This window comes from Struthio camelus, chromosome 1 (assembly GCF_040807025.1).
Source record: "Struthio camelus isolate bStrCam1 chromosome 1, bStrCam1.hap1, whole genome shotgun sequence".
Lineage (NCBI taxonomy): Eukaryota > Metazoa > Chordata > Aves > Struthioniformes > Struthionidae > Struthio > Struthio camelus.
In genome coordinates this window covers 213,174,746-213,190,744 of record NC_090942.1, presented here as the reverse complement: position 1 = coordinate 213,190,744, position 15,999 = coordinate 213,174,746, and the positions used below count along the sequence as shown (strand labels likewise).

At 43.5% G+C, this 15,999-nt stretch overlaps 1 protein-coding gene and 1 long non-coding RNA gene across 8 annotated transcripts in view; one reads left to right on the top strand and one right to left on the bottom strand.

Moving 5' to 3' along the window:
- Positions 1-207: 207 nt before the first annotated feature.
- Positions 208-12,318, bottom strand: LOC138065651 (uncharacterized). The gene is made up of 3 exons (XR_011138753.1): positions 12,215-12,318; positions 8,590-8,698; positions 208-4,082 (listed from the first exon to the last, which is right to left on the bottom strand). It is a non-coding gene; the product is annotated as an uncharacterized lncRNA (long non-coding RNA).
- Positions 12,319-12,450: 132 nt separating this feature from the next.
- The window catches only part of MTNR1B (melatonin receptor 1B), a 58,691-nt gene continuing 55,142 nt past the window's right edge, over positions 12,451-15,999 (top strand). For all 7 annotated transcript variants that reach the window (XR_011138749.1, XR_011138747.1, XR_011138748.1 and 4 more), the window contains exon 1: positions 12,451-12,799. Coding sequence is in view for 1 of the 7 variants with exons in the window: in XM_009686780.2 (XP_009685075.2) it covers positions 12,499-12,799 (301 nt within the window). In the remaining 6 variants the exon portion in view is untranslated. The remainder of the gene's footprint in view (positions 12,800-15,999) is intronic.

Here is a 15,999-nt window from a genome sequence, read left to right as displayed (position 1 = left end):
GAACCCAAGTCAAGCCAAGCTCAAAGAGAAGGAAGGCACGCCACCATCACCCTCATATTCTTCCAAGCTGTCACGGGAGGCCCAGGAGGGTCAGCTGAGCTGACCACCAAGCACCCTCACGCTCAGGTCCCCACAGCGCTCCAGGCTACTAGAAAGGTTCGGGTGGCGGAATATGTGTCCCTGTCACTTACAAAGGGGTTCACAATTAACAGCCAGAAACAAATAACAAAGTTTAATGTGCATCACTGGTAACAACAACAATTAAAAGCTAGTGATAACAACAATAGTAACAATACACCATTAATCAGTCAGTAACCACACATTGAACTCCCCCCACAAGACAGGACAGGAACAATTACAGTCATTACAAACACAAACGGGAGCTCAAACCGGTGAGGTGAAGGTACCTGGTGGTTATGTCGGAAGGCGTGGGGCGAGGAGGGGGACAAGCAGGCCACGGCGGGGGTGAGGGGTTGGTGCCCCTTCAAGCCCGAGGATTACTGAGCAGGCGGCAGCGGGCGCAGCGGGCCGCCGCCATGGGCGCTCTGCAGTGAGCAGGCCACAGCAGAGCCGGTGCGCCGCTGCGGTCACCGCTCCCCGGAGCGGGCAGGAGGGCAGTGCTCATGTGTCCGCCGGTGTCAGTAGCAGGGGGGATCCCCAGCTGCCTGACCTGGTGTCCCGGAGCAGGGGGCACGGCTACATATGTTTACCATATGAAATCTGTATCAGTTTGATGAAGAAATTTTTTTTTTTAAATCAAGGAGCTCATCAGGTAATTTTTGAAATGTAAAATGATACGATATGATTTCTGAGATTAGAGCTATGCATCAACAATGGACTATGGAACAAGCTGGAATTTTCTGGACGGTCTCTTCAGAAGGATGCCAGTAAGCAGCAGGGCAAGGCGAGCATTGCACTTGTGAAGATAACAGTTTTCTGCTCAAATCATGGTCGACAGTGACGATGGAAGTGTCTGATCTATTTCCCATCAGTCTGTAATTGTTGGTGTAGGCTGCAATCATTGTTGGGTGCATTCTGTGTGTCCAAAAAGTATTGTAAATTTTCTAATTATTTATGTTACCTGATAATGTGTGCTAATGTAATGTAACCCCTGTAGAAGGATGATATTTATTACAACATACCTTTAAAAGTAACATACATTAAAGGAATCATTGCAATCATTGCAAGGCCTCGTACATTTAGGGTAGATTCTAAACAATTGTAACAAATGCTTTAGGCACTCAGTAGTTATGCCTGAAGTCCAATGTGTGATATAGTAAGCTACAAAGGTAAGTAAGGATTACTGTCCGCCAAATAAATAGCCAAATCATCCACGTTGCTATCATAACCGAAAATGTGGGGTGCTGCTTCTGGCAGGAGTTCCTCACAGGGTGTTCTCCTACAGCTACAAGAACCTGGAACTTGGCCTTCCATCTTACAGTTATCATTTTAATCATTATAGGAATTTTGGTGATAGTACAGATCGTGTAGACTATAGAAATGGAATGCTTAGCAGGTTAGTGTGTAACCAGTGCTTGAAGAAAACAATGGGCTACACTCAGAGCTTCACAAGTTATCGCATGGCAAATAGCAGATGGGAAAGAAGGAAAGCCTTCACAAAGACCAATTGCTCTCTCCTGATCCTGATCTCCAGTGCAACAGTTTACAGCCTTAATTTTAAAAACTGTTAATAGTATCTTTTTTCACTAAAGCCTTTGTTTTATATAAACATGAATTGCAGAAAGGCTTTCCTCATACATACAGACATAATTTTAGGTAGACACACTTTAATTTAGTGTAACGCATAATTTTTTTTTCTAAACAACTAAGGCTTTTAACAATTCAGTTTTACATTTACTGAGCCATAGGATAGCAATACCATAAGTGTAAGTAGGCAGCACGTAGCAAAGTCCAAGTTAGCGGACATTGGCACTATTACCCCTTAAGTGCCAAAAACTCATTGCAAAATAGCTCTAATGGTGTAGTGAACTTTGATTATCTCTGCAGGAGTTACAAAAAGTGGACAGCACTGTAACACTGAAGTTCAGGACTTTTTCCTTTCTTTTGATTCCTTTTCAGTCTCACAGAACACAGGAAGACGTTACTTTCATGAATAAGAGCATATCTTACAGCATTCTCCTTAACCTTTCCAATTACATATTTGATCACTCCTTTGTCATGTTTCAGGGACACAGTTTGAATTAGGACTGCACAAAGAAGTATAATTGCTGCCACTCTGCCAGACTCATTAGGCTATACTCCTCCAGCTTCATCTACCTGTGACACAATGCAGCCTCCATAATCCTAAATGAAAGATGGAATAGCAAACTAGAAAATAATCACTTATATATCAGTATGAGAGCCAGAGAGGATTAATACATCATGATTCAAACATGCTCAGACATGGGAGAAAAGTTGGGAAAAGGCTTATCATTTCTAAGGCCTCCAAGGTAGCCTTTAAAACATCTTCCTGAAACTATGAAAATGGAAAAAAAACCCTAAAAATCCAAGAACAAAAAGGTTTTATGATTGGTTCATGACCAGCTGCTATGCAGCAAAGATGGCATGGTAGTTTTCTTAGTCTTACAGTGATAGCACCAGAAATGTCTAGAACAAGTTTGGTGTTCACCCTCCCTGAAGTCTGGCTAACATGACAGTAAAGAGTAAGAGAATAAAGGAAAGCCTTGGGAGATTATGGAAGCTTCCACAGAGGGAAAAGCTTGCCTGAGAGGGAAACTGAGGAATGGAGGGAATCCCTATGATAAAAAAGAAGGGCAGAAGGAAGAGGACTGTGAAGTTAAGAAAAGGGAATCATAGTTACTAAGTAACTGACTGAAAAAGGTTCAAGTGTCTCCCTAAGGCTGGCAAAAAAAGGGCTTTGAGATGACTGAGCAAAGCCTATGACAGACACACAAAAGCACGTGGAGACATGAGTGCAGCCCACGGATGTTATGGCTAGGCAAACATTGCTTTGAAGTGAATACTTTGAAGCTCCTGTTCACTTTCTGCATCCTTTTCTCGAGAGGTACAGTAAACTCAAGGTTCACTAACCCTTCTTCTCTGGACCCTCAAGAAGACATCAACCAATTTAACCCCACCGCTGCTTCATGCCATCAACAGCTGCTGATGCATCCTGTGGAACTGAGCTTCTCAAACCCAAATTCTAGGCTACCACCATGCTGCCCCAAAGTTACATGATAACCTGAAGAGATAGGGCTCATGACTGCAGCTACAGGGCTTCTCTTCAAATTTACACACCAGAATGAACTTCCTTATCCTTGCCCATAGAGTTCATTTTGCCACTTCTCTTTCTCTTTGTTCTGTCTCTACTTTAAGGACAACAAAGTTAGTTTTTCCTTATTTGTGAGAAAGCTTTATTATTTCCCATCAGCCAAGAACCTACTAAGGAAATACACATAGTATCCCACATGTAAGACTATGTGCTCGCCTAGCACTCCTGGATCTGGCATGCCTATGGATTGATCATGAAACGTACAGACACACCTCACTGAAATTTCGTGACAGCACCCAAAACTTGCACACCCAAACCAGGGCACCACAGAACAGCCTCTTCCCAGCAACCAATGGACACAGTCATCTCCTTTTAATATTCATAAACAGAACATACAAAATCAATGCCTCCTAGCCCTCAGCAGGGCTTTTTCCTTCTTCTCATCAGCTTCAGGCAATGTAGATCACTATGTTGTAAATCCAGACAGGTTTGGTCAGCAGCCTCTATCTTTCTCTTTAAAGAATATTATCTGCTTTTCAGTATCTTTCAGGCACATTTCACTTTCCTGTCCTTATCTCCATCACAAAGGCCATAGAAGCTGGTCTAACCAGGCCAGGTTGATTAGCTGCTTGGTTAGCAGATAATCTGTAGAAGTTTAGGATTTTGAGCCTGAAAAGGATAATGACAGTAGGACTCTGAACATCCAGATGACTCTGAACATCCAGATAGTTTTAATGTGTTGCTGTGATGTTGATGCAGCACTTGCACAAGAGTCTAGTGCAATGAAGTACTTCATACACGCACAACCACACTCCATCTCAACAGCTTTCATGTAATAGATGAAACTCACCTGGAATGAAGACAAGAGGCAAGAGCAACGCATTACTTAATTCTGTCTTAAACGCTATTATAGTAAGTGAAATGGTGTTCAGGCTTTATGCTGACTTTTATTGAAGAGATGTATCTTGCCCTAAATGAATTCCCCCCAGACAGCCACTATACCTAGGCTGGCAGATAATTCCATGGGTCAGCTTTTATGTTATTTAGGCATGACAATGAATCTGGACAATAATTTCCAGCTTACATGAAAATAATCTATTATGTTTGAACCCTGAAAGATGTGATCTGTTGCAACTGAAGAGCACCTCACCATCATTCATGGTTGACTCATTGGTACTCTGGCCTTTTCACTTTGATAATTAACCAGACTGTTGCCTCTGAATCATATGGTAACAGCAGAAAAAACGAATACAGCCTAAGCGTGTTATCTGGTCAAGCTGAAGTTGGTTGTCAGTAAATGATCTAATCAAGCAGTCATGAAGTCTAGCTTGTTTTTTATTCCCACCAGGCCATCACATTCCATCTCCAATCCCAGTCATTATTTCCCTGTCATACAAGAAACGAGTGGACACCTCACTAAGCAGTCTAGACGGAAACACCTCAGCTCCAGATCACTTGTAACCCGAACTTCCCAAAGAAATGAAATTCATGATAATCAGGTTTTCTATTGACACATTTGTCCTTTTCTCATAACTTTGAAACACATTCAGCAACAGATCTGATTCATAGCCTCATGCCTCAGAGATATTACATTCCTAGAGTTTTAGTGAAAATCAGTAGCTGGCTAGAAGAGAAAGCGACACATTCCTGCTTTTCTGAGAAAAACGCAGTTACAATTCTGTCCCTTACGCATGTTAAGATGTGTCAGCCACCTGGTCAGTTCACACATACTGCCAGACCAACCTGCACACATGGAACCCATAAGAAGTTCTGCTTGCCATGACAAATGGAGAAGGAGTAGGAGAAGGATCTGTGGATGAGAGAAGGAGCTACCCTTGAAAGGAAGATTAGGTGATACAGAACAGATAAGCCATAGAATAGAGAAATGCACTTCAAGAAGGCCATTAATCCCACTTACCTTGGGCATCTATAGGAAATGCCCTCTGGAGGGGAACACTTTTTTTTTCTGACTACAGTGGACAGCTGTTATCTAGCTCCTCTCACATGAAATCACCAAACAAATTACCTGATGTCACAAAAACAGGTCATCTAAGACAAAGCTATTCAGGGAGAGCAGATAGATAAACCTCAGCAGCATACACAAGAAGAAAGCAATAGAAGATTAGAGAGAGAGGAAACTAGTTTTTGTCATGTTGAGATAGGAAAGACATAGTATAAAAGTGGAGTTGGGAACAACCTTGGAGTTTTTCATTAAATCTTAATGCTAAAAGGAGAGGGACCAACAACACCGAGTCATGCATGACCCTCTCCATCTCCTTTTTCCCAGAATTTTAACAATAGAAAGAGTGAGGTGGCTGATGCTTTCTACTGAATCAGCACCTAATCTTTTGCTGAATTTTTTAGTCGATGCTTCACACTGCAGAACAGGTCCATTTAAGAATACTGACAGACAATATAAGGGTCCTGAATAGAAAATATCCAGGATGATAGTTCTTTAGAAGTTTCTCATGTACTTCACACAGTGGAAGTTTGCATCCTTTGCTTTAAAATTGGAAGAAAAAGCTCCATAAGTCAGGGATTTGTTTTTTCCATTTTATCTTTAAGAATGTAGATGAAGCTTCCAGCCTGCATGTTAACGTAAGCAATAAGAAATGAGGCACAGAATATTTCCTGGGGATTAAAATGCCTTTGGAATCAATGGCCCTAGGCTGCAACTGAGACCGTTCAGCCTCAGGGGCCCTTAATCTCCAGGAAATGTCCTATACCTCAGTCCTTGTTGCTGACATCAGCATACCATCCAAATACTCAGTCTGCATTCCAAACAATAAATCTTCAGTGTTAAACAAAACCTTGAGTACAGTTACTTTCTGTTGCTTTTTCTAAGACTCTACTTGAGAAGGCTTTGCAAGAAATTCCTCTTCTTTTTCTTTGTTGTGGTAGGTTGGGAGATTTGGATCACATACCTGCCCATGGCTTTGTCCAGTTGGGTTACAATTGTAAATGCTGAGGTCACATCTGGATTTAAACTTAGATGGTGGTTACCTCTCCCATATTCAACAGTATGAACTGAAGAGGCAAACTCACTGTCCAATAACATAAAAGAAGTCTCCAGCACCTTCAGCAAGACCAGTGCTACATTTCAACTGATCCCTTGTCACCATAATGTACTTTAAGGCAGCACAGTTCACATTGTCTTTCAGACAACATAGTGAAAACAGCTTGTGAAGGATGAAACTTGACCTCTTTCTTTATAAAAAAGTTATATTTAAGTTGTTAGCTAGCTTGATTCACTAAACCTAATTCTTCCTCAGTTGCATATTTCAACTAATTTTAAAGATCCTGTGAAGTGTATCAGTTACTACTGTTGGTATTGGCAGAGGGCCACAAACTATTTTTCATGCATCTTATGCATTAACTTAAACAAAAGACTATAAGCGGCATAGTAAAATTAAATACATTTAAATCATTAACTAATTAACTCTCACCCCTCTCCTGAGAAATAAGTAAGGGAGTTTCCTTAGCCCATTTGCATGGGACAAAAGAGACAAAGAAATGGAATGTTAGCCCTAGTGCTGTGGCAAATCCAAGGGACAGTCACCACTAGGACTTCAGAACATCCCAGTGCAGAGGTTTCTCCAGAGCCCATCTTGCCTTTCTAGCTGTGACAAAGCTAGCAGCTGCTTTCAAAACAAGTTGAAGGGCAGAGATAACAGCACCTGAATGCTACATGAGAAAGGCATTGTGGTAGTTCCCTTTAATGATATAAGCTAACTATTTTCCTCTGGCTCTGTTTTCCATCTTAAATAGAATTAGTCAAAGTGTTATGAGGATAATGGAATTAGCCTTTCACTCCTCAAAAATGTAAGTTCAAATATCAGTTTAGGTCACAAATGAAAACAGTTTCTTCCATTCCAACCTGGTGTTTGCACGTTAGAAAAGCACTATACAAATTGGCAGAATGGTTTCAGGAGTGGAACAGCAAGAGTAGCTTTTTCATTTGGCTAACATATGGCAGACTCTGTTCTTCCAGACAGGGTGTAACAGGCTGTTTCCTTTACCAATACAGTACAAAAAGTGGTGAGATCAAGTCCTATACTCTTTGTGCTTACACTAAACAATAGGAAAGTGAAATACGTGAGCAAGTTTAGAGGCAGGATGGCTTTGAAATGAGAATCAATAGAGCAAGGTTCATTCTTAGCTCTGCTAAGACTCCTTGAGTAAGCTTCAGCAAGCAGGACTCACCTTCAGTCACCTAACAATGAAGTATCTCTTCTGAACTACTTGTCAAAGTTGACTCTCCAGTTTTTACAGAAAGATGGGCACAAGGTTATCCATCCCACCTATCTTACAGCCAAGGATGACACAACATAAGCTGTCCTTTGGAAGCAGATCTCTCTTTCTAGCTCTCCCACCCTCTTTCTCTCTTTCTCAAATGACTTACAAACAATACAGATGACAAATTGTCTTCTAAAATGAAAGTGAGATATAGCCAGCCTTAATCCCTTTTTTCTCCTTCTTTGTTTTGTCCTACCTGTTCAGATTAACCTTTCAAAATCAGGTGAGTCTCTGAGCTTTTACTGATGGTTCACAGCATAAGGACCCCATTAGGGGCCACAGAAAATGAGTATACCTAAAATATCAACACAGTTGAGCATTGGACAAAAAATCTCATTTTATGGACAATTTCCAATGGGAAAAATGGCTGGAAAATTATGGACAACAAAATAATCCTCCCCCCAATAAAGCTTTGATTTCTAGGTAAAAATAGTGCCATTGCAGCAGTGAGAAGATGAAAGTTAAACAGCAAAACGTCACTAAGTGAATCAACTTCTGTTTCTGACAGAAAACACAGATTCTCCTTTCTTAAAGGAAAGAATTTTTTTGTACAGGTTCATTAAAGGGTAAATAGGCAAACCGGTAGACAGGCTAACAGGCTTTAATTTAAACAATGGTACTTCTGCTTGAGCTGACTTAAAAACATATATAACTATTTTTAAAAAATCAAAATTGGGTGGAAATGGAAGCAGTAGAGAAGTCCTAACTCCAGCATCTGCCATCATGTGTATTGGCAAAATAGTCAGCTGACAAGCTGAGACAGTTGAAAATAGGAAGATATGCAAAAGAAAGTGCATTTTAGCTCTGAGTAACCTTTGGTCTTGTAGGAAAGTGTGATAATATAAATAAGCAGAGCAGAGACATAATTTCTTCTTCTGCTTTACTGGGATACACAAAATTCAAGGGATGTCAAAAATAGGAACCTCTGTCTTCTGGAATTTCATTCATGTTCATGAAGAATTTTGACTTCTGCAACCAGTTAAAGATAAGTCCCTGAAAAAACAAAGCATCAAAACACAGAAAACAAAGAACATGAAAGTGTCTCTAAGAAGCAGCCATACATCTTCAGAATGGAAAAAAATACCCAACAAGAGAGTAAAGCCTCCGGCAGCAGAGTGACACGTAGAATATTTTGATTGTTCTGCCATCCAGGCAATTCCTGGTCTTATCCTGCAGCACAAACATACGTTGTTTTAGAAAATGTAGATTGCTTTAGAAAATAAACACAAAACACAGTTACTTTTCCTAGACATAGAATTAGAAGAAACCTCCACAACGGTAAAAAAGTTTTAAAAACCCAGCCTTGAAGAATATAGACCGTTCTTTGAGATGGAGTGCTACAGAACTTTCTGCAACAATGAGTTATTTCATATTAACCACAACAATCAATATCATGCATTTCGCTTTCAAAAAGAATTAGCTTAATTTGAAACAAGACTACTTTAATGCTGTTCACTCACAGTGTATTTAATGCAGTTTAATCATTCATTCTAAAAAACAAATCAGATTAATTTTTATAATTTACCCTTGCATAAATAACCTAAATAAAAAATCCGGCCTGTGTTAGTGATATAAACGAAGAGAATGCTAATTCAGATCAGAACATGAGCCTGCTCTTTAGAGATTGCTGAGGCAGAAAGGCTACCATTTTGATTCCTTAATACTTGTTTTCCTACTGTCAAATACCCGTGCAACCACAAAAAATAGACTAATGTTACAAAGCCAAGCATACTTATGTTATTTCACATTTTGCAATTGGCTTATACTTTGGGCCAAATTAAGGCCACAGCTTTCTAATTTTTGTCTAAATCACCTGACATGCTTTTAGGAACTACAAATTGCAATCAGTAATGACACGTGATCATTTTGTGTGTCAGGAAAAAATGTACAGCTTTACTCTTGGGGTGACAAACTGAAAATCTGGAGAACGCCAGGAGCAAAGGCTATCTTTAAAAGTCTCATTTATGCTCAGGGACAGTTTATACTTTTGACATCCAGTTAAAGATAAATCATGTAGCAATAACACAATACAGACAACAAAGAAAGAAAATGAAAATAAATTGTAATATTTACATGTATTGCTTAATAAGTCAGTGTCTGCTCTGTCCTTTCAACAAAACTAGAATAGTGAGCACTGAAAATACCAACTTTCTGAAATGGCAAATTAGTATAGATGTGGATAAAGGGAAGTGGGTAACTCAAATCTCTTTTTACCAATAGATTATTATTCACTGGCAGAAATTTACTTATTTACACTGAAGAATACAGACGTTAGGCATTCCCTTAGATAAACTCCCTTTTAGATTCCTAGAGGAAGAAAAATCAAGCAAACTTTTTGCCTCCAGCAAGAAAGAACCTGTTTTGTCAAGTGTGTAATTATTATTTTCCCATGACAATGACAAAACTGGGAAATGATATTCAGTAATGCCACTTCTCAGAAGACAGTCCTTGTTTGGTTCAAGACATTAAGCTTCTGGACATCACTTCATCTGTAGCTTGAAAAGGACTGAGATGCAGATATTGACTTACATATTGTCTACATTAAGCATAAAGCATCTGTGGCATGATTTTTTTAAAAATCAATGTATTTAAAACTGGTGCAAACATCTACATGGGCACTTTTATTTTGGTTCCAACCTGGACCACTTTAGGATATCTAAAATTGATGAGGAATATGTTTAAACTGAACAACACTAAACTATTTTTAAATTGAAGAAAGAAATCCTCCATAAGGATTTAAAATATTTTAATTAAACCAGTGCACATTTGTGTAGGGATAAGTCTCAAAGAAACAATGTGCTATAATAAATTATTTTGCTATTAGAATGGAGGAAACTTGCCCCATTTTTGCAAAAGCACTTCACAGAGGCAGGCTATGTCAAGATCTAATTCTTGAAAAAGTATGGGACATACCTTTCCCCTGTGCTGAGCAGCCACACAGAGGAAAAATACAACTGTGCTCTAACTTTCTCTGTAGGCGTAGCTCCAATATCATACTGAAAAGTGGGGCAAAACCTGGAAGCAGGACAAGGATCAGTGATCCTGTGCGGCCTGGCTCCCCTGAAAATATCATGAAGTAGGACATAAAACCCTTCTGAGTTATGTCTGCTGTGAGCAGTTCTAAATGTCAGCACATGCTATGCGAACCCACTGACACACTGTCAGTGGCATCTAGTAACTATGCCAGCCACGCTGGAAGCCAGGAAGTGTATTGAGGTAGAGCAGATCTACTCCCTGAACTGAGACACACAGGGTCTGTCCTGCTTTGTCTCACACATCTTCCTTATACTATTTATTTAATGCAAATGAGCATCTGTCATTTTGGGACCTGAGAACCTGAGACCTGAGAACCAAGCTGTAAGTTTCAAACTTAATTTCAGATCGAAGATAGAAACCCATCAACACCTCACTGTCTACTGCTGCAGCTTGAAAGGAAAAACTTCTGAAATGCACGTATTTTCCAGAGTTGACATTTAAGGGGAAAGCCTGGGCAAGAACTCAATATCCACTTAGGTATGGACAGTAACATCAAAATTAATGGTTATGGAGCTGTTTCTTTGCACGTGCTGTCTGTGACTTCCTTATAGGGGGTGTTCTGGTTTGGGGGGTGTCCTTACAGGGGGTGTCCTGTCTTGGTTTCATAGACTGTTTTCTTCAAATGCAAAGAACAATGCCACAGAAATGTCCTCGTAAAACCCTAGATCTGTAGCCCACACTAAAAGAAGGAATGCTTCGCATTCAGACTTATTACTTCTACTGCCTGGTAAGCCAAATGGGATACTTTATCCTCATGATGCGAATTTCTCAGACCACAGTGCATGTCATTAACCAGCTATGCATTGATTTCTTTCATGGTGGGAGGGCAAGGGTTACACACAAGACAAAAGCAACCTCAAGGCAACTAGTATTGATGAAGAGAGGAGCAGAGACTAGGAGCCAAGAGACCTGTGAACCAACTGCTACCTGTTCTGATGCTTTGCTGCCTGAGTAACTTTCAGTGTCTTCGACTACCTCTAGCTATTTTGACTGTAGATCAGCGGGAGCAGGGAATACATAATATCGTAGTACATGGCAAAAGTATAGTGCAAAGTGGGTACTTCAATATTACAAATGTAGATAGGCGGTGCAATATTACAACTCATTCAGCGATCGAGTGCGAAAACAGTAGGAACTGACCAGAAACCTGCTGCCTGGCTGAAAGCACAGAGCCTCTGGTACCAAGGAGCTGATGGCGGCGGGTGCTGAGGGGAAGGGGGGATTCGCCTGCCTGGCGCTCCCAGGAGCACACGGGAGGGAGCCTCAGGAAAACACGTCTCTCAGCCGCGGAAACCTGATTTGCCGACTGGGAGCGGCGGTCAGAAACCGCAGCCAGGCCACGCGGCAGCGGCAGGGCTGACTGAGAGGGGCTGCGCCGCCCCCCCCGCCCCCGCCCAGCAGCGCGGGGCAGGCGAGCCCGGCCGTCTGCCGCCGCGGCTCTCCATTCACGCCCCGAGCCACGGCCGCCTCCTCCTCCCTCCCGCGCTCCCTGTGGGCGCTGCCTCTGGCCCTGCCCCGGCACTTCCCTGCCGTCCGCCTCAGCACCCAGAGCCGCCCTCCCGCCGGCGGGCCCGGGGAGCCGCACAGCGGGTCAGCCACCCCCCCCCCCAACACACACCGCGCCCCGCGCCGCGCCGCGCCCTCCCTCACCTCGCCGCTAACGGCCCGCAGCGCGCGCCCGCCCCAACGGCCGCCCGCCCGGGTGGGCGGGGCCGGGGCGAAGCGCCCACCCGCATCACCCCGCCTCTCCGCGGCCGAGCGGGCGGTGCCGCCCGCCCCTCGCCCCGCCCCCGGCGCCTCCGCGGGGGCGGGGGAGGGGGCCGTGCGCGCGCGGCGCGGCCGTTAAAAGCCTTCGCGCCCCGCCGTGAGGGACAGTCAGCGGGGCCGCCGCGCCTGCTACCGGGGCAGCGGCCGCGGCCAGCGCGGGCCGCTCAATGCGAGGAGTGCGACGGGGGGAGGCTGCCGGGGCGGAGCGGAGCGGAGCGGAGCGCGCTGGGGCTGGGGTGGCAGCGATGCTGGAGAATGGCTCCCTGAGGAACTGCTGTGACCTGGGCGGGCGAGGCAGCTTCGGCTTCGCGGAGCGGGCGGAGGAGGAGGCCGCCGCCGCCGGCCCGCGGCCCGCCTGGGTGGTCACGGCGCTCTCCAGCGTGCTGATCTTCACCACCGTGGTGGATATCTTGGGCAACCTGCTGGTCATCGTCTCCGTCTTCAAGAACCGCAAGCTCAGGAACTCAGGTAAGTCTTAGAGAGCCCCAGGGGTGCAAGCCCTCGTCCGGAGCCACGGCGGCGCCCCCCTCTCAGCCACCCTGCGGTGTCTTGTCTACTTGTGAAGCTGGCCTGGGCTACCAGATAAACAGGGAGCCCTAAAGTGACCCCCTGCCTCAGTGCTCCATTCCGTTTGGTGCCTGTCCAAACTCTCCACCCTCCACCCGTCCTTCCTTTGGTGCTGCTACCAGCGTGCCCCTGTGCTCCACTCCCTCTGCTTGCCCTGCATCCTGCCCTCGCTCTGCAGGGAAGGAATGTGGGCCACAAAGTGGGTCTTAATGAAGCCTTGGGTAGTCTCTGTGGAGCTAATGAGGAGGGGAATTGTCTATTAGTGCAAGCTAATGAGATAAAAGTGTGCCCAAAACTGTCAGGGGAAGAAAGGATGCACTCTTAAGTCTTGCTCAAGAGCACTTTTTAGATGAGGTGCTATCCATGTTTGGGGTTGGGGCAGGGGGGAAATTCAGCCCAAGGTCCGGAGCTCTCGTCAGAGTTCACAGTAGGCTTTTATTAAATTGTCCTTCTCTTGTCCCCTGACTGAATGTTCTTCAACTGGAAAGCAGCAAATAAACTGGGTTTTCAAATTGTGTCTACAGTTTTTCTTTGTGTGCTAAAATGTGACAGTGGGTGTTGTATTTACTAAACTTACTTGCATTGTAGATAGTAGCATGTGTAACTAGCCCTGAGATCAGAGTCCTGTAATGAAGGCATCTACTAGGATCTGCCTCCCTCCTCCCAACTTCTTTTTATTTTATTGGTTATCTCCCACTGCATGGGGACTTTCTATCCCACCCACCCTGCTGACTCCAGCTGGTTTCAAGTCTAACAGCTCTCTTATAATGCACAGTTAGGCTGGTCCTCACATACTCGCACTCACTTGACTGTTAAGTATTAATGTAGTGCAAGGTGTTACCATTACAAAAGGCAGTGCCTGGACGAATAGTCCTCTACCTACTAATATTCTCATTACACCACGAAATTCCCAAAACTGCTTATTTCTTCAGATCTAGAGTGACACTTTGCAGGCTGTGCCTGCAGACCTCGATAACAAAACTTTACTGAGAGCTGAGTGAAGTTAGAGGCAGAGCATTGCTTGCACTGAGTGAATGGGCTCTGCATTACCTTAGTTTAACGTCACATCTAAGAGATAGCGGGAAGCGTGGGAAAGGAGGAAACTGCTGACTTGTATTTCCCAGTACCTGTAAGTGCTTTCACAGCGACATGTGAGCTCTGCGTTTGAGAGAGAGGATCCCTGTTCCTTTACCGTGCTATGGTGCTTCATGTGCAATGTGGCTGGAGCGCCTGCTACCTGGAAATGGGCATTCATTCACACTTGGCTTAAACTAACTGCTATTTAAGAACAGAAGCAGTCCATAAATGGAGGAGACCCAGGCCAGGGTGCAAGCAGTGGCTGCTACCCAACACACCGAGCTCTGCTGCATGCATCCTGCAGTGGGAGGCAACCCCATTCTGCAGGGGACTCAGTGCCCTCTGCCACCCCTTGGTGTGAGGCAGCGCACCTCTGTCAAGAAATTAACCCTTTTGCTCCTGCCAGCTGTTCCTGGGAACAGGCTCTCATGTATAGCTCATCCAGCCCAAGGCATCAAATCCCAGCCATGGGGAGAGCAGGAGAGGAACTTCCTTCTGAACAGTTTCCTCCATTCAAACGACAGTAAGGAGGAGGGTTTGGAGTGGAAGAGTTTGTCTGGAAGAACAAGCTTCAAGATACTGATCAAAGTGCTCCATGGCATCCTAAGAGTTTCTTGAAATGGTCTCATTACCCAATTCAAGTACCTGTTAATTGATCTCCTTCTACTTAATGGGGTGTCACGAAGATCTCTTCCTGATCCTTGATATTCATCGTGATGAGTAGCAGGGAGTGCCTTCTGTGTAATCTTCATAAAAATAAATATCGGATAAATTGCCAGTTCTTTGCTTTCCATTGGGGAAAAGCTCATGGGAAAAGGCTGAAGAGGTAGCCCTAAGCTGAAAGAAGTTGGGTGGGTGAGATCGTTGCAATGAGAGTTGCATAAGGAGAAGGCAGAGAGAGGGCTGCAAAGAGCTGTGGATGGAGTCTTGGAGAGAATGGGGAGGCAGCGGAGGCTGAGGCAGGGCTTGAGAGCCCTTAGGCTGAGACAAAGAAGCAAGATGGGTAGGCAGGTGGACTTAGAGATGTTTCTTTCTGAGCAGCTCAGAAGCAGCGTGCTCATACTGGCAAGTGGAGGGGAGGCAGGAGAAAGTGAAATGGTGAGAAAGATGACATTAAATGAGTTAAACTGGTAATAAAGAATGTCAGAGAGACAAGATGAAGCTAGTGGAATAGTTGTAACGGGAAACAAGGGATCGGGATGACTGAAGAAAAAAGGAGGAGAGATCTTAACACAATTATCTTTGAAGAAGCTAAATAGATTCCTGGATAGGGAAGAGAGTCTAGGACTTCAAATAAGCCATAGATGTATGAGGAATAAAGTAAGCAGCTCTACTTGCTTCTATAATACAATAACAATCTTCCCTCAAAGAGCAAAACAGGCTATTCCTTATGTTTAACAACACTATTCTATCTGAGGTTTTACAGAGAAAACTGATAATTGCAAACAATTTAATTATGAATTACCCTCCATACAGTTAAAGCATGATCAAAAGCAAATCTATTTTAATGTTGTCATATATTATGAGACATAAGAATGGCGTGAAATAAAATGACCCATTAGCCTTTATGTTGGTAAGTACTATGCTCAGCAAAAGAGAAGTGGAGAATGGATAGGACTGGCACTTTTAGAGATTACTCATTCACTCCTTAAATAGTAGGAATTTTGCCAGCATTACAACAGAAGGATTGTTTCACAGCGTACAGAAGTCTCTTTCCCTTGTTTAAATTTGTTTTTGGAGGGGGAGGGGAGAATTTGTGAAGGTTCTTCCAAGCAATGCAGAGCATAATTGGCGTGAATCAACCTGCTTGTCTTACATAACTGCACCCAGCCTTTTTGTGAGAGTCTGAGCAATTTGTGATCTCTAAAAACTGGTTGAATTTACAGAAATTAATGCTTTTGCGATTTCTCATTTTGGAGACAAAATAATTTTGTCCAACACACTACAAAGTTAAATAAAACTTTTTCTGTGGGAATGATGAATAAATTAGCCTGCCTTCCTATTTGGCTTTGTATACTGAATTT